The sequence below is a fragment of the Tasmannia lanceolata genome, unplaced genomic scaffold, assembly GCF_043159265.1.
Source record: "Tasmannia lanceolata isolate RefF3 unplaced genomic scaffold, GAP_Taslan_0.1 ptg000016l, whole genome shotgun sequence".
NCBI lineage: Eukaryota > Viridiplantae > Streptophyta > Magnoliopsida > Canellales > Winteraceae > Tasmannia > Tasmannia lanceolata.
Genome location: NW_027518693.1, coordinates 15,384,726 through 15,410,383, shown reverse-complemented (window position 1 = coordinate 15,410,383; position 25,658 = coordinate 15,384,726). Strand labels below are relative to the sequence as shown.

Genomic DNA, 25,658 nt, shown 5'->3' with positions numbered 1-25,658 from the left:
GGATACTTACACGGGAAGGAAGAGGAGATTTATTTCGAAAAGGAGATTTCGTTCAATAAAGATGGAAACCGGTAAGTACTAAAAGAATATGACTATTTTAACGAGAATAATACCTTCACTTAACATTGATGTTTTAATGATTTTGAGGGTATTTCTGTAAGATGATTTCGGACGAGAGGAAGATGAGATGTTCGTTCCACAAATGGGGAGGGGATACTTACACGGGAAGGAAGAGGAGATTTATTTCGAAAAGGAGATTTTGTTCAATAAAGATGGAAACCGGTAACTACTAAAAGGATATGACTATTTTGACGAGAATACCCCCACTTAACATTGATGTTGTAATGATTTTGAGTGTATTTTTGTAAGATGATTTCGGATCGTGACTGTCCCTAAGGACTTTCGCAGCATGCCTGGATCCGATCCAAAAAATTTCGGATCATATGATTGGGAATAAGAAATATGCCCATGGACCCTCTTGGTATGCTTATATCCCGTTCATTAAAGTTCGGATTCGGATGGTCCATCGGACCGTCTAGATCCATTGACACCCTTACATAAGTTGATGGATTAAACTGTTGCACTTCTCGAAGTATATTCTATTAATTTTAATATTCCATTAATTTTTTTGTAGTATATTCTTTAATATTTAAATGCGTTAGAAAAACCTAATTTCCATTATGATGGAATGATGGATATTATCTAGCATGCAGATACAAAAAGAACCATCATTTTCACAACCAAAAAAAAAAAAACAGCAAAATTATGAGGCTAAAAAAGCATACCTTCCATATAACATACGATCTCGACTTCCATCGATCCGTGTAAGGGAGAGACCGAGAGACTATTCACAGCAAAATCAATGGTTCTAACTCTCACATTCATAAGAAACAGTATCAGGTTTTGTTACAGCTCTGGTTTACAGAAATCTGATTCTTTAAAACCAACCCACCCAATCTCCAATTCTAGAAGTAGTTTGGGCATTAAGAAAGAAATCTTTAGACAAGCTGAGCACCCTTTCCCACTACTGTAATCCCTTTGCAGAAGATCAAACTCAGCTGCTCTTGGCTTTTCTGCGATGGAGAAAGAAAGAAAGAAAAAACTTATATCAATCTTCTCTTTCTCTAACGCACGTTAATATCAAGAACCCATTCATCCCAAGTGTATGAGAATAGAACAAGACGTGCATGGTTTTAATCTGTCCTTTTCGAGGAACTTTATGTGATAGTTTTACATGAATGAGCTCATACTCAACCCAACAACATGCGGCATTCCCCATCTGGACCAGGCCTAAGGATTAATTTATGGGTCCCATGTCGAGGATATATGTATGTAATCCAGACCGTTCAGATCATAATGAAGCTACCCACATGAATGGACATCCCATCCGTAAGATGAAGGGCTATAAAAATCGATGGTTTAGTTGTTCTTGGCAGAATTGTGAACAGGATCAATCGGTCAAGGCGAGGTTAACGGCAATTGACAAGACCTGTGGTCGCCAATCATCGCATGAACAGATCTAATCACATCGCCATTCATCTATTAGGCTTTACAACGCATAGGCCATAAACCAAAAAGTTCCATGCATCCGAAATCAGTTCTAGACTCAAAATCAATTCTCGAAATTGAGTTTAATTTTGAGTCCAATAATCCGTTTTGGACTAAATCTCACAATCCAAAACAAAGCGGCCTTATCCATTGGTTATCTTCCCCATTCACAAACTCCAGCTCAATCTAGACTCTATTTGTTTTGGAATTTGAGTCTAAAAGTGATTATTCGACTCAAAATCAAACGCAAATTTTGAGCCCAATAATCAGTTTTGGATTCAAAATGAGTTCTTATAATTCAAAGGGAAAAACACACTAAGACCCCCTGTAATTTCTGACACATTCAACTTAACCCCTAATGTTTAAAAGGTTTTCAGTTTGTGTAAGGTAGACACCCTCAGTTGAGGGTTCGTCCGCAGATTGAAGGGTTAGGATGATCCCATGGAGCTGATTTTTTTAGCACACCCTACCTATGTCAGGGCCCGTCAAATGAACGCTTTGGATCATCCAAACAATGTGGGCTCAAACCCATACCCGAATCCAAACACTACCAAAAACACAGTGGGCCTACATTGTTTGGATGATCCAAAGCGTTCATTTGATGGACCCTGACATAGATAGAGTGTGCCCAAAAAATCAGCTCCATAGGATCATCCTAACCCTTCAATCTGTGGACGAACCATCAACTGGGGGGGTCTACCTTACACAAATTGAAACCACAGGGGGTCTACTTGTAACTTTTGAAACATTAGGGGTTAAGTTGAATGTGTCAAAAACCACAGGTGGTCGAAATGTATTTTTCCCTAATCCAAAATGAACCGGACCTTAGGAAAGCCTCGTTTATTGTTGCCATTGTGAAAGACCAATTAGTATGAACAGTGTATTATAACTAGGCCACACTATAAAATGACTAAAATTCCCTTTGTATAGTATTCAAGGAATGATAGATGCAAGGATCCTGTATGAACAAAATTCCCCAAAAACTGGAATAATTGTTATTTTTAAAGATAGAGAAAGAAGAATATATATAATGCTACAGAGAGGAGTACCATATGAAGGTAGTCTGAGGGCCCTGATTGGTTGAAGTAAAGGGGGCTACCTGTTTTCAGTTGGGAAAATGAAATACATAACTCAAATTCGGCTCCGCCCAAGGACAAACTTCAAATGGTGGTTCACGACTTCACGTCCTCCGCAGGAAGCCCATGAAGACATACTTACAACAGGAGAAGATTTGGTTGATGTTTCTTTCTATGGAGCATGTTAGTCTTTCCTAACTTGTAAGCCGTAAAAGAGAAAAAGATAAATTACATTTCATCAGCTCTTCAATACAATCAACCTGGAAAAAAGTGTTGTTCTGAACTTTCATTTGTTTAACCTCTATTATTTTCTCTGATAATGTAAAGGTATCCATTCTATATTTCATTCATGACTATCAAAAACTAAAATAAAAACTAATGAATTATTCCCTCTTTATCAACCGCAATAGAACATTGTAACCCAAAATTTGGATGAGGAGAAGAGGTTTACCTCCATCAATTCCTTTTTTTTAATGTTTGATTGGCTTCTAAAAGATTTTGGTGATTAATGTGCCTCAAACCCAGCCAAAATAGATTCTGCAAAACCTTGCACACAAAAAATACCTCACTGACTTGATACTGGTGGGATTCCATATGAACTGACAGTCAACCAATATTGTTCATGACATACCTCAAATATTCCTGCATGTAATGCATCTTCAAAGGAGATGATCAACGCCCAAGAAGTAACTCCCAAAAATTGTAAAGGATGCTTAAAGAAGATGATCAAGTGCCAAGAAGTAACTCCCAACAATTGTGAAGGATGCTAGTCCACAGCGGGCCATCCGCAATGAAATACCACGGAACAGAATATTTCTATCCGATGGTGAAATCCCCGCAACTCTCTCAAGCCAAAATCCTGGTGGTTTCCATCTGAGAAGCCTCCTCTCCATGGAGATATACTGGGGAAAGGGAACAACAACAATAGTCAACATATGTATATTCATCCTTGAGACTAATCATCTAGTTAGTCTTTGTTCCATATCCTGATTTATGTTTTGTAAATACAGGTGAAGAAAAAAAAAATTTGCAAACCCCTGGTGGTAAATGAACTCCGAAGCCCAAACAAACTGGCTTTGGGTACATTTAAATTACCGCATGACCCCACCCTACAGCCTCATTATAAAAAGATTAAATTCGAACAAAAAAGAAAACTTTGGAACATCAGGTGCTAAATATGCCAGGAAATGAATTTCAAGCTACAAGAATAGAGGACACAATGTAGCAACCTGTGAGTGCAACAGGCAGGAAAGATAAAAGGATAATAAATCATCAAATCCAATTTGACCCAAAAAGCAACGCTCCACGAAGCAACAACTCCAGTGATGAAAGGAACAAATACAACCTCGTCACTGAATGTAAAAATGAACATAATACTTTGCTCAAAATTGAATATTGTATTGGATAATTCATTTTTACTCAAAATGAAACCGGTATCCAACTTCAATGTGGCTAGGTAATGATATGTAAGTCAAAAGTATGAAGCTCATACAGGTAGGTTGAAGCATCAACTTCAATGTCGCTAGGTAATTAAGCTCATTAGGTACCTATATGGCTAAAACATAAAGTATATATCATCATGATTTGCCGACACGAAGACATGGTGTCTGACATGGCAACCCTAAAAATCTAGAAATTGGGACACATCCATACACGTAGATACATATAAAATTATTTATTACTATAATAATTTGCAACAATATAAATACGGTATTCATTTAACAAACTAATAAATATTAGGATCAAGCAAATACAATTTAAAACAAACATGAGATAATCAGATAACAGCGCATTCATCAATTCAATCTAATTCTCTTTAGTCTCTAATATGCAGCGAGAAAAAGAGACCAATAGGATACAATGAATATAATATTGGAATAAGAGTTTGTTTGCGGTTTGAGGTTTAGGGGAGTGGATATAACAATAAATACTAGCCAATAAAGAGCTAAAAGAAGAGTATATGATAAAAGTTAATAATAAAAGAGGTAAACACAATATTCAATAATAAAAATGGAATCTCACACTTGATTAGATACAAAAAACATGTTGACCCACCCACATTAAGTTTGATACTTCTAGCAGAAAATTTGCAAGTGTTGAAAGGAGTGTCGACGTGTGTACGTCCGTCAGCATTAAATTCAAAGTGTCGGCTAAATCATAGGAAAACAGTCAACCAAAATCATATCACTATGCACTTGAGATTGAAAACAGTCAACCAAAATCATCTCACTTTGCACTTCAGGATTAACGGCTTCATGGAAGTGATAAAAATAAAGGTACAATGGCATACAAGACATCGCAAGGTGTGAGTAACCTTTCCATTCAAAAATAATGCTCAAGATTGAAATGTTGTAATGAGGCCAGGATGTGAGTAGGGTGATGGCCTCAATCCAATACTATACAATCAGGGTTTGTAACCCGTTACATGACAAAACTGATCATGCTACAGATTGTACATCTTTCAGTAAAAAGCATTTAAGTACCTTGGGCATTACAATACATTGTGATCGACTTTTGGCAGTATCAAAACCATGAGAAGCGGCAGCGGCTATTGAACCAGAAAATCCAGCCGCAATACTAGCAGCCAAAGGGGAAACAGGGCCAATTTCTTCCGCAGAACTGAGAAAAAAAAACATCAGGAAGATAGAAAAAAGAGGGAAAATAACAGGAACATATTAGTTTCCTTTTCTGAGGAATTCCTTGACATTCATTTCTAAATAAGCACCACTTCCCATTGCTAAATCCAATGGGAGGGTTGTAGATCTATATTAATAATTGAGAAATTTAATGGGCAGTGAGATATAGCAGAAATGATATCACAATGATTCAGGAAGGGCTTTCAGAATGGTGACAACTGACACGTTTGGTGCACAACCATATAAAACAAACCAACGGATACTAAACTAAAATGTCAATGTCAACCAATTCAACTCTCCGAAATAGAACACTATAATCACCCCATTGCATACTAAAAGGAACCGCATTTCTGCATGTTAACTGTTTAAGTAAAAAATGATGAAGAAATCTTGGAGAAGACCCAAGTTTCGGGATTTGATTTGGAGAAGAGAGAAAAAAAATAAGACAAGTAGAGAAGGAGTTCCTGTGGTATGAATTCCAACCTCATGACTCCCATGAAAGTTTTATATAGCATTCATTAAAACAAATTTCAATGATTAGGATACGCATTATAATGAGTATGTAAAGAAATAAAATTATGAACAAACAATGGTATAATGAGTTGTGAACCTGGGTTGCGGGTCCATATCGATTGCCTTCCAGTCAAGCATTGCGATGTGAAGGAATTGCCAGCTTGAAAAGAAAACCCCACCAAAAATGCAATCTCGAACTATTCCTGCTCGAAGACCTCTCCACAATGCATGCCATCCTTCCAAGGAAATGATATTTAAAGGCCCTTTAACTTCATATATGAATGGTGTTCTTCCAGATCCAGTCATCATCCATGGGTACTCTTTAAGAGCGCCAACTATTTTGGAATTTTTGTTTGATAGGGTTGACAGAAGACCAACAGTATTCTCCCACGCCTTTGTATCAGGAGCATATCCACGTTGTAATTTTGACATAATGGGAGAAGTTCCAAGTATTTCCTTAACAGTGCTTGAGGTTGGCAAGTGAGAAGCCGAGGCCACCTGTGCACGAAGCTTACAAAATTCAAAAGGAGTGCTTACAAGAGCTTCTAGTGCACCAGCTGCAATGCCTGCCAGAAGAGCCTCAGAGACATGGACATAATCTTCATTGCGTCCATCTGAAAAATGTCGGTAAACAGTTCATACTGTATTGGAAGCATGGTTTAATTTTTCAACCGAAACTGAAATCAACTGAAACCGAAATTTCGACCAATATACCAAATTTCAGCAAAAATTTTGGAAAATGCAAATTTTTTAATTTTTCCCAAGATTTCGGCCCCATAATGAAATTTGCTTTTTTTTTACCGAATTTCGTCTGAAATTCCGTATTTCGACCGAAGCCGAAACCGAAATTTAAATCCTTGATTGGAAACAGGGGCGGAGCCAGGAATTTTCTTGAAGGGGGGCAAATTTGTTTGAGGGTGGGAGCAAAGAGGATGTCTGTTGTAACACGTTAAGAGCTCACCGCTTTACACTACACTTCATATTTTGAGGTAATGGGGCCCACTATTTACACCATGGGTGGGGTCCACTATTTTTCACCCGTGCATAGCATTGCCCAAGTGCTAGTTATTTAATAAATTCCAAGCCCCCCTAGAATAAAATATAATAAATTTGCTTTTTACTTTGAAATTTTCAATAATTCCTAAAATTTTACATGTTGCGGTGAACGTGAAGTACTATATTTTTTAAAAAGGTACTATGACGCCCACTTCATAGGATAATCCAAATTGTTCATTTGTTGAGCTACAACATAAATAGGCTACACCGTGTAAATCATCTCCACATGATCATCCTAACCCTCCGATCTATAGAGGTTTCTATAATAGGCAATCCAATGGGCTACAAATTTACACATATAAAATCTCTAGCAAAAGGGGATTTCGTTCTGCAAGGTAAATATGAAATTCTTTGTGTTGTGACACCTGCACAAAAGACAAGGTAGTGAACTCATATCCTCACAAAATGCAAAAATACCTGTATCTTTTTTACTTTTGCCCTCAAACCTCATCATTACCTATATCTTTACTTTTGCCTTTTGCCTTTAATGCAGAATTTCTTTTGGCACTTTGTACTTGGTCAGAAACTAATAAAGAAATGAAGACTTTAGTCGGTCAAGAGAGAAAGGGGAGGGCATTAGAGAGAGGGAGGGGGTGCAATTGCCTATATAAACCAGTACTCATGAAAAAATTTCAGAATCTTAGGGGGGCAGCTGCCCCCCCTTGACCCCCCCTAGATCTGCCCATGATTGGAAGTTATACAGGCTAGCAGAATAAGCATTAAATCTATTATCCACATTAATGTAAAAGTAGACATATAATAGAAACATCGGGTGTTAAATACAAATGCGAGTGAGTGTTTTTGTGATGTGTGTGTGCGCGCGAACGCGGCGCCGGGGGAGAGAGGGGGGTGGGGCGTTATTTACATTTTTTTCTGAAAATGGGAGGGTTTTATTTACAGACTAAATAAAATCTATCTTCTATACCTTGGCCCCACTTTTGATAATCTATCTTTTTCACCCTCAACAAATGGGTTTTTTTCCCGAAACTCCTAATAAGAAAAACCTCTTCCAGCCCATCAATCCCAATCATCAAGAAGACGCCTCAAAACAACAAGAGTATTCTCAATTTTATGGAGGAATTGTAACCACGACTTGAAATCCATTGCAATCAAGCTCCTATTGTTCTTAATTGCAGTCAATTAAAACTAAATGCTTCGATTTCCTTTAAACCAGCGAATAATCCATGGATTTTTACCCTAGTTTCATTCCCCCCTTTCATTTTGCCAAGGATCACTTCTCCTTTTTGTAAAAAAAAAATATGGAAAACGATTTTGATTTCATTTTTATTTTTTTTTTGAATGGTTAAACGATTTTGATTTCATTTCCTGACACCAACTCCAATTATGTCAAAATCGAGCTCCTACTGTTCCTAATTGAAGTCAATTAAAACTAAATCCTTTGATTTTCTGTAAGAAGCAGTATAATCCATGGATTTTACCCTAGTTTCATTGCCCCTTTCATTTTGCTAAGGACCACTTCTCTTTTTGATAAAGAAAAGATGAAAACGAGCTTTGATTCAACATCAATTTGATGCCAGTCTAGACTCTAGAAAAGGAAAATCCCACTATTTTCAGCTAAACAGCAGTTAAAGATATGAATATAGATTTTCCCAACTTTCTTTGTTCTCTCATTTGATGGTGCAGAGAGTCACTATTCATCTACACAAAATTGTTCAAATAATGAATGTCAACCTTTTGACTTTGCAGATGATTTTTTTGCAGATAATCAATTTGGTGGGTACTCTCCCCTGTGATTTTGCAAATACTTGGTTTGCAGATGTGTATTTCTCCTACAAGTTTTTCTTTGGGAAATGTTATCAGCACTACTGTATTTTGATGAGGGCACTCCTCACTTTATTAAAAGTACGGTATGGCCCGCACCATAAGATGATCCAAACGGTCCATTAGATGGGCCACAGCCTAAATAGGTTGTGCCCGAAAAATTATTTCCATAGGTTGACCTTAACCCTCCAATCTATAGAGGGTTAGGATCAACCCTCTAACATTCAGATCGGAGGGTTAGGATCAACCTATCGAAATGATTTTTGAGGCACAATCTATTTAGGCCGTGACCCATCTAATGGACGGTTTGGATCATCCTATGGTGCGGGCCATACCGTATTTTTCATAAAGTGAGGAGTGCCCTCATCAAAATACAGTAGTGCTGATAACATTTCCCTTTTCTTTCGTTCTTTCTTTCTTTATTTTTTTGAATTTTGTCCTACAAGTTTGTCTTCCTTTTTGTTTTAAAAAAAAATTATTTAAGAAAAGAAAAGGAAATGGTGACCGAACCACCCAAACTGCAAGTTGATAGGGCTTATACCTATGTTACTGGTTCACCGGTTTGCTTGGTTCTTGTTCCGGTTCTGGTTCACAGATCATAACTATCATATCGAACCTGATACAATGGGTGGGCTGGTTTCATTCACTTTGGCTACCTCTTTCATTGTACTGAGAAAATCATTCAAATCCTCAAGTGACTAAATATACGGGAGGAAAATCAAGACTAAAAAAGGGCGGCCCAGTGCACGAGGCTCCCACCATTGCGGGGTCTGGGCTAGATGTCGCAGCCTTACTCCTGCTTCTCAGAGAGGCTGTTTACGTGACTCGAACTCGTGACCACCAGGTCACAATGGAGCAACCTTATCGTTGCGCCAAGGCTCGCCCTCTAGGAGGAAAATCAAGACTAAAATATGGAAAGCAGAAAATATATGGATCTCGAAATAAGAAAGTCGAAAGTTGAAGCTGGGTGTCAAAATCAATATTTTCCTTTATGGGTTCTTTGGTTCATTTGCCTTCTAGCAGCTCTATGGGTTCTTCAGAAAGAAAAAAACCACAGGGTGTTTGATGGTTCTACTAAATCTTCATATTATTTATTCATCCAAGTGATAGCCTTGTCTATCTCCTGGGCGAGAATTCTCCCCTCTCCTGGACGAGAATTCTCCCCTAATTTCGGTTTGTGTCGACCTTTGATCTATAGGAGGGCTGGGGGGAGGTTTGCTTCAGTATGGAGAGACGTCCTCATATGGTGCAAGCATGAGAGGCCCCTCCTTTTGGATTGCTTAAGCTTAATATTGACGGTTCAAGCTTCGGTAATCAAGGTCCAGCTGGTATAGGAGGTATTCTTCATTTGGGCCTAATCTGGCTCTCTTGGGTTGGAGGATGCTAGTGAAGCGGAGGTTGGAGCAGTCTAGTCTATTAGGGGATAAAAAGTTTGGACAAAGCTTGTTTGGATAAGCTGATTGTGCAGGGTGACTCCAAGAATGTTATACGTTGGCTTTGCGGATCGATGGTCTCCCCGTGGAGATTTGCCCATTTTTTTGGCGAGATCTCAGGTCGCGTGCTTGGGTCTTATATAACTTTCAAACACATTAGAAAATCCTCCAATAGTGAGGCAGACAGACTTGCAAGGGAAGGTGTGGGGAAGATGGAGCTAGAGATGTTTAATTTCCTACCCTCTTGACTTTATCTTCTCTTCTCTTCTTTCTTACTGTATTTTATTATCATTGCTTTCCTTAGTTGTATCCCTTGGTGGACCACCTCGGTCTTCCTCTTTTCTTTGAATGAAATTGCAACCATTCAAAAAAGAAAATCAAATATTTTCCTCTCCTCATCTGGACTTGAGAACTGTTTACGTTTCACGTTGACATAATTTGCTAGTCTTGGCAAATTATCATGAACTGTATTGAGAACTTTTTCACCACAATACCAATTCGCAATAGTGTGCCATTGATCTAACCAAGAAACCCAAGTTACGCCTTGCACGTGTGGGGACCCCTTCGGTCCTCATAGTAAAACTCAAATTACCAATAAAGAGATGGGTAGAAAGATACCAAAAAAAAGTGGGTGACAATATCAGCTTACTGTGTGTATATAGGCAAATGACATGTCACCCACCTTTCTCCTAGTTTTTGCTCATTTCTTCTATTTAGAATTTTTTAATTGGTTTGCACATCTCATAGTAAGTTGAACATACACAAATAATATCTACACAAAAGAGAAGGGTGGCAATGACAAACGCAAGCAGTGGCAACACCAAGTCACGTAGCCACACCAATATTATATATATATATATATATAGCCAAATGGTATATATAGCCACACCGGCACACCTATATGAGTGTTTGTGTGTGTGTGTGTGTGTGTGTGTGTGTACACACGTATAGGGAAATGGTATTTCCAGCCCGAATTTTCTCCATCCACTTATGTTGTGCTTGCATTTCTGTGAATCTTGCCATGGGATGAGAAGAGAAACTATACATTGGCAACTGTATTTTTCGGGTTCCCCTATTTTATTTGTTTTTAATATTAAAGGATTTACTTTAAAAGGGAGATAGGCAAGACTCCTGCGAGGCATATGCCATAAGGCCTAAGCTGTATTGAGATGTACTGAAGTGTATGTCTCAAGTTGGAGGCATATGCCTCACTGATGTCATGGTAAGTCGCGGTACCATGACTTTTAAAATTGAATTTTTTAACTTGACCTATTATAAACCTTAAGTTTGGTGGATGGGGAATCTATAATGCCCATTCATTAATATAAGCAAATGAGTGATTTTTTGTCTCCAATAAGTTTTTCTACCCACCTTTTCTTTTCTTTTCTTCCTATTAATTTTGTATCCTTTCCCTATTAACCTCCACCTACTCAGATTTGATTTGTTTCTTTTTTCATTCCACCAGATTACACTTGATTGTATCCAATTGGCGGAATCCAAACATGGTGCAGCCTGCAATCCGAATTGAGGAACGGTTTTTGGAGTTAGCTCCCCCTCACAGGATAGCAACCGGTTGTCCCGGCCATTGTAGCATGTGTATCACCCGGGGCATAAGGAGCATGATGACTTGACATCATCTTCATCTTCATCTTCCTCTCTTTTTCCTCTTAGCCCCTTTTTTTACCTCGAATTTATCTAGGAACCCAGGCGCACATGAATTTTTTTTTTCTTAGCTATTGTCTGGCAAGTTGTTCTAATTTTTCGATCAGATCTTTAATAACGGCCTAGAAACATTCATATTCATGATTTATTTGATAAAATAAATTCAATTCTCAAAGTTCATCGGAATTGATATACGTCGCTTACCTAAGATTTCACTCATCAAGAGCAATTTTTTAGTGGTGAATTTTGTGGTGCATGAATATCTAGTCAAAAGGTGAGTAAAATTCCTTATTTTCTACCTTTCCTTTTCATTTTACTTCCATTCCTTGCAAATTTTTTCCCCTTTTTTTTGTGTTTTGTTGATTATTTTAGAATTGCAGAGTAGTGAGACACTAGACAAAAGGGATTTTGCATGGAGATATACACGTGAGGTATGTTTCCTAAGTATGTTTCTTGATTAGATGGATTCGTTGTATATCAAGTTTGTTCAAAGCAGTGGTGTGTAGGATTCTTGGGGCTTCTTCTGAGACCAGTTGTTTTAGTTTGCTTTGAGCATCAAAGAAGATATCATTGAATGCTTTCTTTTTTCCCAAACATTCACTCCTGCATGTAAGATAAAGTGCATGACCAAACTAACAGTTGTTGCAATCTGTCCATCACCCTTCATAGTTCTGTGAATACAGTGCCTTCCTTGATACAACATTCTAGCTTTCTTCTATATTGAATTTCTAATCACAAATCTCCATATCCATAATCAATAATGTTAGAGTAACATGGACATGGCCTCAAGGGAAGAAGAAAAAGACGAAGAAGAGAGGGAGAAGATGAGAGTCTCTTTAGGGAGCTCCTATGAAATATGATATATATGTGTGCGCGCGGACGCAATAGGGTTACATGTACAAAGTTTAAAATACCCTTCTAACACTCTCCCTCAAGCTGGAGTGTATATATCATACAACCCCAGCTTGTTACAAATATCTCTCAATTTGGACTTGGCCAATGGTTTAGTGAACACATCTTGTTACAAATATCTCTCAATTTGGACTTGGCCAATGGTTTAGTGAACACATCTGCCAACTGATCTCCAGATCAAGTGAGAAGGGGGGTTGAACCAAAGGCAAAAGAGGGTGTGGGAAGACGGGATTTGCAGAGTGCTAGGATTAGGGATTGGTGGAGTATACAGCAATAAGGGAGAAGTATCGAGTGGGTGGGGTACGACAACCAGAGAGGTGGTGAGGTTTCGGAATAGGGTAGGGTTACGGGATGGGGATTGGGTTTGGATATGGCTATGGGAGTGCAAGGTTACGGAATTGGGTGGGGATTGGGTTACAGGGAGTGTAGGTTGGAGGGGTCGTGGTGGTGGAATAGGATGGGGCCGCGCGGGGGGGGGGGGGGGGGGGGGGTTACGGGGTTGGTGCTATACGTTAGTGGAAGGAGGTGGTGTATGAGGGCAGCAGATAGGGTAGGTGGAGATAAGGGTGTCAATTTTGGCTCGGGCTCGGAAGCTCGCTCGAGCTCGGCTCGAATCCTTAACGAGCCGAGTCGAGCCGGCTGTCCAGGCTCGTTAGGCTTAACGAGCCGAGCCCAAGATAGGCCAGGCTCGGCTCGGCTCGTTAAGGTTCGTTAAGCATTTAATATATTTAAATATATATGTTATATATTTAAATATACACTAAAAGGGTTGTCCAGGGAGTGAAAGGGAGAGGCAAAATATGTCACTTCTTTTTTGGAACCCCATTTGTTACTTGGACCACCCCCCGTAGTGTAAAAAGAGTAGTCGAATTACACTAGATAGGGCTGTCCAGGGAAGATGAGCGGTGTGAACTTAATATAACAAAAGCTCGTTAAGGCTCGCGAGCCTGGCCGAGCCAAGCCGAGCTTTGGAGCTTAAAGAGCCGAGCCGAGCTCGGCGGCTCGGCTCGGCTCGTTTACACCCCTAGGTGGAGGTGGAGGTGGAGGTGGAGGGTGAAGGTGAAGGTGAAGGTGAAGGATTAGAGTTTTGGCGGGGTAGTGGGAGGTGGAGAGAGAAGGTGTAACAAAGGAGGTGGGGCGATAACAACTGGATGATGGAGAGGGAAGAGGGTGGTGGGGCGGCGACAAATGGAAAGGACGGAGGTGCGACGATGATAGTAGGGGTGACGAAGGGAAGAGGGTGGTGACCGGAAGAGATAAGGCGATCAGAGAAGATGTTGGAGGAGCGGCTAGGGTGGGGGCTTTAAATTTTTGTTTGTGTTTTTCTCGTCTCCATTTTGTTTTCTACTTCACTACTCCAAGATCAGCTCTAATACCATGTTAGAGTGGCATGGACTCAAGAGAAAAAGAAGAAGAAGAAGAAGAAGAAGAAGTGAGGGAGAAGATGAGAGTCTCCTTAGGGAGCTCAGATACTGTTTGTCCACAAATCTGCCCATTTTTTCACCCCACAAATGGAAGGGTTAGGTTGATCCAATGGAGTTGATTTTTGGTACACAGCCCATACATGATGGGGCCTTTCAAATGAATGCTTAGGATCACCCAAAAAATGTGGGCCCACCATGTTTCCTGTACTCGAGCACATATAAGCTTATCTGCGCTCAAGTGCAGGAAGTGTTCTCTCTCTCTCTCTCTCTCTCTCTCTCTCTCTCTCTCTCTCTCTCTCTCTATATATATATATATATATATATATATATATATGAGAAAAGGGTTCCTACACTAGTGTAGATAAGTTATCTACACACTAGCTTAAAATACAGTGGGGGCCCACATTGTTTGGGTGATCCAAACCATTCATTTGAAAGGCCCTCACATAGATAAGGTGTCCACAAAAAATCAGATCCATAGGATCATCCCAGCCCTACGATTTGTGGAGGTAAAATGGACATGTTATACCTTCACAAATTAGTCCATTTTTTGTCAATATATATGCACAGTAGGGTTACAGACAGTAAACCCTACGAATAGTGAGAAATATCACGCCCCAAAAGAAATCTGCTTTGATAGCCTCCTGATAAATCTTATATGATCAAAGATTCAAGGCAACAGGAGGTACTACTTAATTCAAAACCCAAGTGACCCTAGCATTGTTCTTTTCTTCTTTTTTTGAATGGTTGCAAATTTTATTAATAAAAGGGAGAGACCAAGATGGTCAGCCCCAGCTTTACAAGAGCACAAGAAAAATAAAACAGATCATATAGGAAAACAAGGACCCGATCAATCGAGGGAGGAAATCAAACATTTCGAGTCCCTACTTAACCACACTATCTCTCGCTATTTTATCCGCCACAATATTGGTACAGCTTATTCCCTTATGGATAGGGAAAGAGCTGAGACTGAAAGCATGAATTCGTGCACAGCAGACCGAGATGGTCAGCCCCAACTTTACAAGAGCACAAGAAAAATAAAACAAATCTTATAGGAAAACAAGGACCCGATCAATCAAGGAGGGAGGAAATCAAACATTTCGAGTCCCGACTTAACTACATCGTCTCTCGCTATTTTATGATCCGCCACAATATTGGCCAACCTCTGAACATGCATGAAGTTAATCGAAGATCCTTCAACTTTATCCTGAATCTCATCAAAATAGGGGGCAAATCTCCAAGGGGGGACCGAAGAGCCCCTACGCCATTGGATGACGTTTAGGGAATCTCCTTCCACAATCACCCTATCTAGACAATCTCTATCTAAGCTTTTTAACCCTTGATGAACGGCTCGAACCTCCACCTCACTAGCATCAGTAACCCCGATTGGCCCTGTAAAAGCCCAAATGACATCTCCCGAATTTCCAAGGGCATCTCCAATGCCCAACGAACCCAACGAACCTGGGTTTCCCATACTCGATCCATCAAAGTTCATTTTTAGAAGCCCTGGAGGAGGTGGATCCCAATTCTGAACAAATTTAATGGTCCATTCGGTACTAATTTCCTTCCATCCCTCCCAAAGATCGTAGGCCGATACAAAACTGAAGGATGGGAGGATCCGAGCCCATGATATGGACAGGGCAATCGCTTTGATGAATAAGAAGTGGGACGACTTACCTACAGATTCAAACACTCTATATTCCTCTCTCCATAGCACCCACAAGGTAGCCAGAAGAGAGATATACCATAGAGTTTTGCTTTTCTTCTTCCATGGAACTGCTGACCAACCCTCCAATAGATCTGATAGTTGTACTATAAAGACCCATGAAATCTCGAACCTGGTGAGAATTTTACCCCACACCTCCCTTGCCAAGTTACAATGGATGAATATTTGATTGACCGACTCCTCTAAAGTCTACAGTTAGAATCCGCTCACAAACGGCTGCCCAGCTGAAGATCCTGACGGAGGGCGGTGCTTTGATTTTCCACACTACGGCTTCTCTTAAGAGCACAGGGAAAGGCAAAAGTTTGTAGTAGAAGGATTTGACAGTGAACACCCCGGTAGAGTCTCAGATCCATACCCTTTTATCCATTCCAGTCCGCTTCACATAGCACCCTTCTAACATTTCAAGTAATCTAGCCACTGGCACCAAATCTCTCTAAAAGAAATTCCTTCTAAAGGCCGGCCTCCATAAAATTCTATCACCACTACTGTCAAAAGACTCAAAACAGTCTTTCACCAAAGCCTCCTTCTGCACCACCACCGCAAATAAGTCCGTAAAAAGATCTTTTAAGGGGATTGGAGAGCACCATAAGTCTTCCCAAAACCTAATCCGATCACCGGAATACACTCGGAATCTAACTCCTTTAAACATGTGACTCATACGAAGAATGTCACGCCATAACGTTACCCCCGGTTTCCTGAACCTGTCAACGGATTCCTAATGACCTTGCCCTGCTCCATATTTGCTTTTAATAACTTTAGCCCATAATTGAAGATCCTCCTCCCCAAATCTCCAAAGCCATTTACCTGCTAAATTTACTTCTTAATTCTCCTTATCCCCAACCCTCCTCCCTTGATAGGCTTGCAAACATTTTCCCAACTCACAAGAGGAATGCCATGCTTCTCATCAGAGCCCCCCAAAGGAATCTTCTTTGGATTTGTTCAATACGATTCACTATACTCATAGGCATTTGAACAAGGAAATTTGGTAAATAGGGATGTTAGCCACTAAATCATTGTTCATCTACCACTATAGCATTGTTCATCTTCCACTAAATCATCTTCTTGTTAGAAGATGTTTGTTTATTAAATCCACCTAACATTCCCATCATTCATTTTTTTCCCCAAAGAATATGAAAAAAATGGGATTCAAGGGAAATAATCAGTTTCATCAAACCTAACGAAGATGGAATCAGATCAATCACTTGAGGGAGTCATGACAGATCACTTAATAATGATGTGAGTACGAGTGCTTGATGTTGAAAACTGGGATAGGACATAACATAGCACAAATTCCAGCAATAGGGAGCATGCAAAGAACCACTTTTATCCCAAATAAGATCAATTCCAAAGTGACAAAAAATTCCTGTATGATAGACTAGACAAAGACCACTCATAAATTGCTCGAGGGGTCATAAATCATAACAATTTCAGTCACAAGGTCTCCTTCAAAAAGGACTTCTGATAAATCCTAGGATTCTAGATGGAAGCACGCAACTTATATCATAGTCCCATGATCCGACATAAGTTTAGGGTATGCAAGTCGGATCGTATAAACAGCTCGAGATGTGTTGCAATCCTCAAGCAAAATTCCTTTAGCAAACCCAAACTCCATGGCGGAATTGTAAAAAGAGGAGTTAATGTTCCCTCAAACACATCTCACAGAGAGAGAGAGAGAGAGAGAGAGAGGAAAGGCATTGATTCTCATGGCAACCAGATCATAAAAAACAAAAGTCATGAAAGTTCTATCTGGACACAAAACACAGATGTAGACTAGACTACCAGATCAAATCTCATCCCCACAGCTGGATGGATGAATCTCTTCTTCCTCATCGAAAAAAATTTCCCTTGAAAAGCTTCCCTTCTTGACAAACCAGCAAAACAAATCCTTACTCTAACGAATCAGCATATGTTACCATATCAAGTTGTAGTGGATTTGAGAAGAGAACAGAAGGAGAAGGGAAGAGAGAAAGCTAGAAGCAATCTTACGGAAGTGTGAGGAAAGGCTTGGAGTGCCCTACAACTTGTCTCTTATGACTTATCTAATTTATATTAAGTGAATGATAAATGAAATCACACCACTGCCCTATGGGTAAACACATAACTACAAGAAGACTAAAGCACATGTAAATGACCATTTCACCACCCCTATGACCAATGTTTTAAATTTTGGTTTCGTTTTGGTCCCCACGGATATGGAAACATTTTGGTTTCAGTTGAGAATTTCGGCTGTAAAATCACGGAAACATATGTAAATGACATAATTTCATATGAAAGTTCGAGAAATGCTAGAATAACCTCAAATACATGCTTAGAAATCATCACATAAGCAAGGCAATCATCGATAATAGTTTTAACAACATCAAACACCTAGTGACATGGGTTGTCGTGCGTGTTTGACAATTCAGCACATACCACATTTCACATGCAATTCATACAAACATGTAAACATAATACATATATTGCATTTCACATTCAATTCATATAAATATAAATATGTAACATATAATATACCAATAAGACACTTACGATTTTGGTTTTGGTATACGTTTCAATTTCGGTACTGGTTTTAGTGGGGAGGGAAACAGAAACATTACAGTCGTTTCATGTCAGTTTTGGTGGAAATTTTAAACCATGCTTGTGACTTGTATACACCATAAAGATGATTATGCACGAACAATACACACTTTCCATACACACACAGACACATACATATGCACTTAATACTTTTGAAAGATGAGGTCCTTTACCATGTCTTCATAAAGATAAGGCAAAAGCTACATATTTCTTTATAAAGAAGTGAAAACACACAAAAACAGAGAGAATACCTTTATAAAAAGCAGTCAAAAGTTCATAGATTCCAAAACGTACACCCAGTCCCGAAATTCTACCGAATATCGACCATCCAAGCCCACTATACAAACCTGAGAAATCATGAAAAGAGAATAATTCACTAACCAAATAATAATAATACATTTGGAAACAAAGTAGAACTTGCCCATACCAAAACGAAGCTAAGAAAAAAATTTGAAAAAGGGCATCTCTAAATTTAGCCTGCAAAATAGGCATCATAGTTGCATGTTTCATCTCCTTTTATCATATAAGAGCTATCACATTTTTCCATATGTAAAGTATCAAAATATAAACCTAAACAATAGAAGCAACTATTCCAGAGCGAAATTCTAACTTAAGCGCGTCTTAACAATGTATAAAAGCCACATTAAAAAATAACTTATAAAAGCCGACACCAACAAGCTTAGATCATTCAGTAAATAATTTAATTAAAAAAAGTTCAGACTATTCATAGCCAACTAACATCGAGTGTATTAGTCTAGACTGAAAATTGATGGGTATAAACCTCAACAATAGAAGCAACTGTTTCGGAAAGAAATTCTAACTTAGGTGCGTCTTAACAATGCATAAAAGCCACATTAAAAAAAAACTTATAAAAGCCGACACCAACAAGCTTAGATCATTCAGTAAATAATTTAACTAAAAAAAGTTCAGACCATTCATAGCCAACTAACATCGAGTGTATTAGTTTAGAGTTTAGACTGAAAATTGATGGGTATCCACCTCTACTGTGAGTTCAAGTCACTTCAGAGTTCCTTGAAGGTTTTTGGATCCTGTGAAGCAAAATGTAGAAACTAAAGGAGTATAAACTCTAAACAAGGTTTCTGGTCATGTAGGAGAAGATATGACAGGTTGAGATAGGTGTGGTTTCTCACTTAGAACTAATGAAAACCTGATTTACAAAATTATGGAGTAAAAATAATATAAAAAAGGATTGTAAACACTATAAGTGGTTCTACAATGTTGCGAGTTGATAAGTCTCACAAAACAATTTAGAAATACTATCATGGCAAAGGGCAAGTGCAAAATAATAGACGATAAGCAAAAGAATAACATGTACATTTTCTTTTCTTGTTGTACCAACGAAAGAACCCCCAACTATTCTGAGTATCTAAATCAAATAAAGAAGGGAAATGAAAAATTCATTATCCTCACCTGTTGTATGATCAAAAGATTGTGTACATATAATCCAAGAGAAGCTAGGTGATGAAGTGAGACATAGTTAGAAACATGGATTCAAGTTTCCACCGAAACGAGTCGATTCTACATCCACTAACACGAAACTCTAATGGAATTGTTTGACTACCGTATGCCGATCGAAATTTCGATGAAATCGATGTATCGGCCATTTTGACCAAAACAGTCAAAAGACCAAAACACAACAAAAAAGATTTGCTTTACAGTGCCCGTGATCATCACAATGTTGATTTTTTCTAAAAAAAGCAAAAAACAACTGTAAAGGAAAAAATCAAAAGAAATACCCCAAAGGATGCATATAAGGTCGTTGCCCAGCATTAATAGATTGTTTTTTTCCTGGAGAATCATTAATCAATTGTTCTTCTCCGTCTCCATCTTTTTCTTCTCCTTTTTGTGATTTGTCTTGTCTCCCACTATCTTTAGCGTCATCATTTCGCTCCTCACAACACAAGCTGCCATCAAGCTTCTATAATCGCTACAAGTGACCAGCAATGTAATCCCTTCTTATTTTCTTCTTCTTCAATCGAAAACTCGCCTTCTCTTCACCATTTGGTAAAGGGGACAGAAAAGAAAACCTAATTATAATCCCTATCTTGTAGGCTTTATAATGGGGCTAATATCAGCATTATTATATTTTGATAATGACAACACTCTCTTCATTTTTACTCTTTTTAAGTGGCTGACAAAGGCTATAAAATGAAGACAATGGTGTCATATCAAAATATGGTGAAATGAAAAGAAATACTACATATGGAAATGTTTATCAGATAGATGACTGTCTGTAAGATGTATAACAAAATATCGATCAATCCTCAATCCGCTTTTATAAATTATAACAGTTTATTTATTCAACACTACCATATTTTGATAATGCACACTATTATTCCAAGCATGGTGACAACATGAGTCACTAAGTATTCGATGTTGTTAAACCATTATGTACGGTTGTCGTGCTTATGTGATGATTTCAAATTGTGTATTTGTACATATTCTAGTCCAATACATACCATGTTTCAAATACTTAAATTATTGGTCAAGCAAATAATTTTTCCATCAAGCATACACAATTTTGCGGCCATTGATGTATTTCCAACATAAGTGTTTCACAAGTGCATATGTCACCAATGGCAAGGTCAGAAAGCTCCTCATTTCACTCTACTTAGAAAACACAGCAAACCCACACAAAATAAAAGTGAAAGAATTAATCATTGAATGTAGTTACCAAAACTCCCTGATACAGATCTAACTCTGTCCAACACTTGAGCGGCGACCAATTGTTGACTAGAACCTGAACCAACCTGTTCAAAAATTCAAAATAAATTAAGCTGTAACAAAAGATTATTATGCAGACATTCATATGTAAGAGAACATATCCATTGATAGAGAAACCCCATCAACTTTAAATATAATCTCCTAATGAGTAAGGTTCAGGAAAGATGTTTCATGTGCAACTCTTCTTAATCCTTACATAAAAATGTTGAATAAAATTCAACTTGGAAGGAGACAAACTTATATGCAAAATCAAAACAATCATTGTTGAGACATTAGTCAAAGCATATTTGAATTAAGACTAGTGCATAATTGCCTTCGGATTCATACTCGCTCCCAGAAACATAAGCGTACTTCCTGAGCGACCCATAATCCATGTACCACGATTGCAGCCATAAGATCTGATGTACAGTAGGTTGTTCATGATGAATTCAAGAAACTATAAGTAAGCCAATTGTATCCAAGTTGTAGAAGCGTAACAAAAAATCTATTTTCGGTGATTACAGTTTCCTGAGTTGTACGATATGGACCACCGCCACTTGTATGGTGATCAGGCCTATGCATATTATTGGCCATCACAAATTCGGCCTATTGGCCTTGGTCCCACCCTCATCTGATGATACTACTCCGGTACTCCCTTGGTCAAAGGTGATGAATAATGCATATGTTTAAAATGACTCCAATACATTGATTATTTGCATGCCTCAATCTCATGAATGGGATCTCTATTCAGCATGGGAAAGCACCCACTACATCCCCTGTGATAGTCTGTTAGATAAATGGCCTCGATCACCAAACAAGTGTGCCAGTGCCACGTGTACAGCATTTGGCCATTTTCATCCATCAAGATAGCAGACCATCAAAGGTGATGAATAAGGCATATGTAAGGGAATGGAGTGACATTTTGGGTTGATGTGTGGGTGGGTTCGAGTCTATTATGTCAGTCCTTTTTGGGCCTTCTATAGGTTGGTGAGGGGGAAATGGGGGGTTGTGTCTTCTTGCTATGAGAGAGTGGGGGAGGTTAGTATGGGCTTTGAAGTACTATTGTAATCTTAAGAAAACCTAGCTCGATTATTTGGTCAGTCTTCTCTCACTTATTGAAAAATTCTATTTTCCACTGGTCGAAGAAGACAAACCATTCTGGTTACCAAATCCCAAAGGAATGTTTTCAGATAGATCCATGTTCAAGTTCATCACAGCAAAGGACATGGCCAACAGTCGATAGAACAGCATATGGGAGGCCCCGATCTCACGCTGCACCCAATGCTTCTCACGGACAGCAATGCTTAGGAAAATCAGCACGGTGGATCTTCATCAAAGAAGATAATTTCTCCTAGATAACAAGTGTATACCCTTTGCAAGTACTTCGAGGAAACCATGGACGACCATCATATTATACATTGGCCCCCTTTCATGCAAGGTTTGGAGAAGAGTGATGAGAATGAGATGGTTTGGTCTGATGAGGGTCATGCCAAGGACGATTACAGAGTTGTTTCATGCAAGGTTTGGAGAAGAGTGATGAGATGGTTTGGTCCGATGTGGGTAATGCCAAGGACGAGTACAGAGTTGTGTGTTCGCTGGACAGCAATGTGCCCATTTGGAATCTTTGGGGAGACCACTATGGTAAATGCTTTCTCCGCAGTCAAATGGAGCATATGGACAGAGGGGGGATGAGATAATTTTTTAGGATAAAGAGGTCTCCTTCAATGTGCTGAGTTGGTAGATCAAAGCACAGATTATCCAGCGGCTGCTGCATAGGAAATAATTTGGTATATTCCACATTCATAGGAAAGAATTTTTTATTTTTTTTTATGTTTTTCAGGACTTGCACAAGAAAATGGAACGACATTTTAAGGGAACCTATGCTGGACATTTTAAGGGAACTTACCACACCCCCCACCCCCCACCCCCCAATCAAAAAGAAAAAAAACAGTGCGGAGAGCTTCCCCCAACCAATGCAATCTAGTTGAATTTCGACAGGAGCTCGCATGGAAATACAAGGCTAGTGAGAGTGGGAGGAGTGTTTAGAAATTTGCTGTCTTCTAATGAAGTTAATTCCAAGGTTGCCAGAGCGGGAATCGGGAATCGAAGGCTCCCAGGGACAAATCCTACTCACGGTTGCCAGAGCAGGAATCGAAATTGGGAATCGAAACGGGAATCGAAAACGGGAATCGAAAGCGGGAATCGAAGGCTCCCAGGGAGAATCCTGCTTCCATTAATTCGAATGAAGCTGAAATCCACTCTCTTCTAATCGGGCTTAGGATCTTCACTAGAGAAATTCAAGGAGTGTTGTACATTGAAAGAGACTCCTCCAACGCTATCTCTTGGCTTAAAGGCAATGCTATGGGTACTTGGAGGTTGGCCAGATACATTGATGAAGTTAGAGGCTCCTGAAGAAATCATCCTTTTGAGTTTAGTTGTATTCTTAGATGTGCAAATGATTTAGCGGAATATGGCTAAATTGGGTGTTCATAGAGGTCATATGTGAGGAGCAACCTCTACCCCCCTCTTTGTCATTTGCTTTGTATTATATCACTCTACTTTGTGTTCTAAAAAAAATGTGTCTTCTTCTTATCTGAATCTTGAACATGTCTACTGATGTTTCACCAAAATATTGAGGATAAAGAAGAAAAAGAAGACGTATACCATTCAAAAGAAGAAGAAGAAGAAGAAGAGAAAAATGTAGAAAAAATTGAGGTAGGTAAAACCCTGATACTTCAATAAGCCTTAAGTCTTTTATTTTATGAACTCTCCGTTTGATTTTATGCCTGCCATTCCAAATCTATTGCCTCTACATTGTAAATTCAAATTCTCTTTGGGGAAAGAAATGGAAAAAGGAGACCATTGCTCTTAAATTTTGAGTTTCCGGTAACCAAATGCAAAATCAATTCAGAAGCGGAACATATCTCCTCCATTATAAAGCGAAGAAATAGAAGAACTATGGCAGAAACTTACCTGAATTAGGGTTTTCAGACTGTCGAGCGGATGAGTGAGGGCCGTGCCTAATGCGACAGACCCAGCAGCAGCAATGGCGTGGGTTGCGAACATGTGATGATTTAATAGTTCCTCCATCGCCCACAACCAGGTCCAACCCAAACTCTCTCTCTCTCTCTCTCTCTCTCTCTCTCTCAATATACTCGAGAATTAAAGCTGATTTCAGAAGAGTAGGGCTTCTACGGAAATATCTTTGAAGACTCGGGTCGGGTTCAACCCGGAAAAAGTACGGGTTAGGTTGTATCTGAGTCGGTTCGGGTTTAGGTTGAGGAAGTTGAACCCGAGTGAGGTTTGAGCTCGGGTTGGGTATTTGGTGTCAGGTACGTTTGACCCCCCCGGATCTGCATCAAAACCCGACATTTTAAAAATATAATTACCATTTTTGTGTTCTGGTTTTTGAGAACAAAACCTAAAGGGGAAAGTTATCACTATAACCAGGTCAGCCAAACCCGAATTGGGAAATCAGGTCGGGTTCGGGTTGGCTTTGGGCTGGGATATTAATTTTTTGGGTTGGATCGGTTAGCCTTCATTGGGTTGAGAGTCGGTTGGGTTCAGGTTGACGGTAAAGAGTTTCAGGTTGGCTTCAACCTGACCCGAGTTTCACCCCTATCATCATCGATTTTGTGAAGGATCTGTTTGGTTGTTTTACCTGTGTCACCGAGGAGTAATAAAATAGTAGTGAAGTGGTTTTCAAGTAGTCTTCCAGTTGATTTTAAAAATGTTGCTTGATTGTCCCATGAAAAAAGGCTATTAGAATATAAGAAAAGGGGAGTGATAAATCAATCCCCATATATCTTAAATCAACTCCCCATGTGTCTCTCTCTCCTCTTTCTCCACTCCCCATGTGTCTTTCGCTCTCCTCTTTCTTAGAGAAAGACACATGGGGAGTCGATTTAAGATATTTGAGAGTTGATTTATCACTGCCCGAAGAAAATTAGACTAATATTGGTGGCATAAAAAAGGGTACTCTAAATCATAGATGCCCTAAAAGCAAACACACCTTTGATTGGGCCATCGTCCATTTCTTAGGCTCGCCCACATCTTTTACTTCATCCATGTCATCGCGGATGATCATGAAACCATCTTACTCCCTTCTATTGTTAAGAGAGAAAGAGAGGGATACTTTGTTCCTTAGAATACCTTTGCCGATTCTTGTCACAATCCGTGAACCCGGCAACACGAGAAAGTGACATGCCAATGACCGCATACCCATGGTCTCAACCCCACAAGCATGCAAGGTCTCATATCAGGACAATTCATGTTAATATCAATATAAATCTCATAAATTCTATTTTTATAACAAGGCCAAAGTTCTAAAGAGATCCATGATTCTCAAACCACTTCTCAATAAAGTAAAACAATTCTTCCAAAATCCCTCCTTGACATTGCTGTGGAAGATTCCCTAGGAGTCCTTTATCCTCGAAAATAATGTCGTGCTCTCCTGTTTCATTGTGTGCTTGCTGCCTAGCTTGTTCTCCTCTTCTGAGGTAGTCAGGCTCATAGACCACAGTGTTAGCTATTATTTTGCTGCTCTTTTGATTTATTGGCTTTTGTATTGCTGGGAGCTTATTCCCTTTCTG

At 39.2% G+C, this 25,658-nt stretch overlaps 1 protein-coding gene across 7 annotated transcripts; it reads right to left on the bottom strand.

Moving 5' to 3' along the window:
* Positions 1 to 859: 859 nt before the first annotated feature.
* Positions 860 to 25,181, bottom strand: LOC143848293 (Mitochondrial substrate carrier family protein). 7 transcript variants are annotated; one of them, XM_077357199.1, is made up of 9 exons: positions 25,079 to 25,181; positions 24,040 to 24,727; positions 21,038 to 21,113; positions 18,594 to 18,689; positions 5,871 to 6,387; positions 5,108 to 5,243; positions 3,256 to 3,526; positions 3,076 to 3,161; positions 860 to 1,073 (listed from the first exon to the last, which is right to left on the bottom strand). In XM_077357199.1, the coding sequence occupies exons 2-7, from the start codon at positions 24,154 to 24,156 to the stop codon at positions 3,338 to 3,340; spliced, it is 1,131 nt and encodes a 376-aa protein (XP_077213314.1). In that variant the 5' UTR covers positions 24,157 to 24,727; positions 25,079 to 25,181; the 3' UTR covers positions 860 to 1,073; positions 3,076 to 3,161; positions 3,256 to 3,337. The 7 variants fall into 7 exon arrangements, with proteins under 7 accessions (XP_077213314.1, XP_077213310.1, XP_077213311.1 ...); XM_077357195.1 differs by having other exon boundaries at positions 863 to 1,073; positions 3,076 to 3,170; XM_077357196.1 differs by lacking the exon at positions 860 to 1,073 and adding an exon at positions 2,839 to 2,884 and having other exon boundaries at positions 3,076 to 3,170.
* Positions 25,182 to 25,658: the final 477 nt, after the last annotated feature.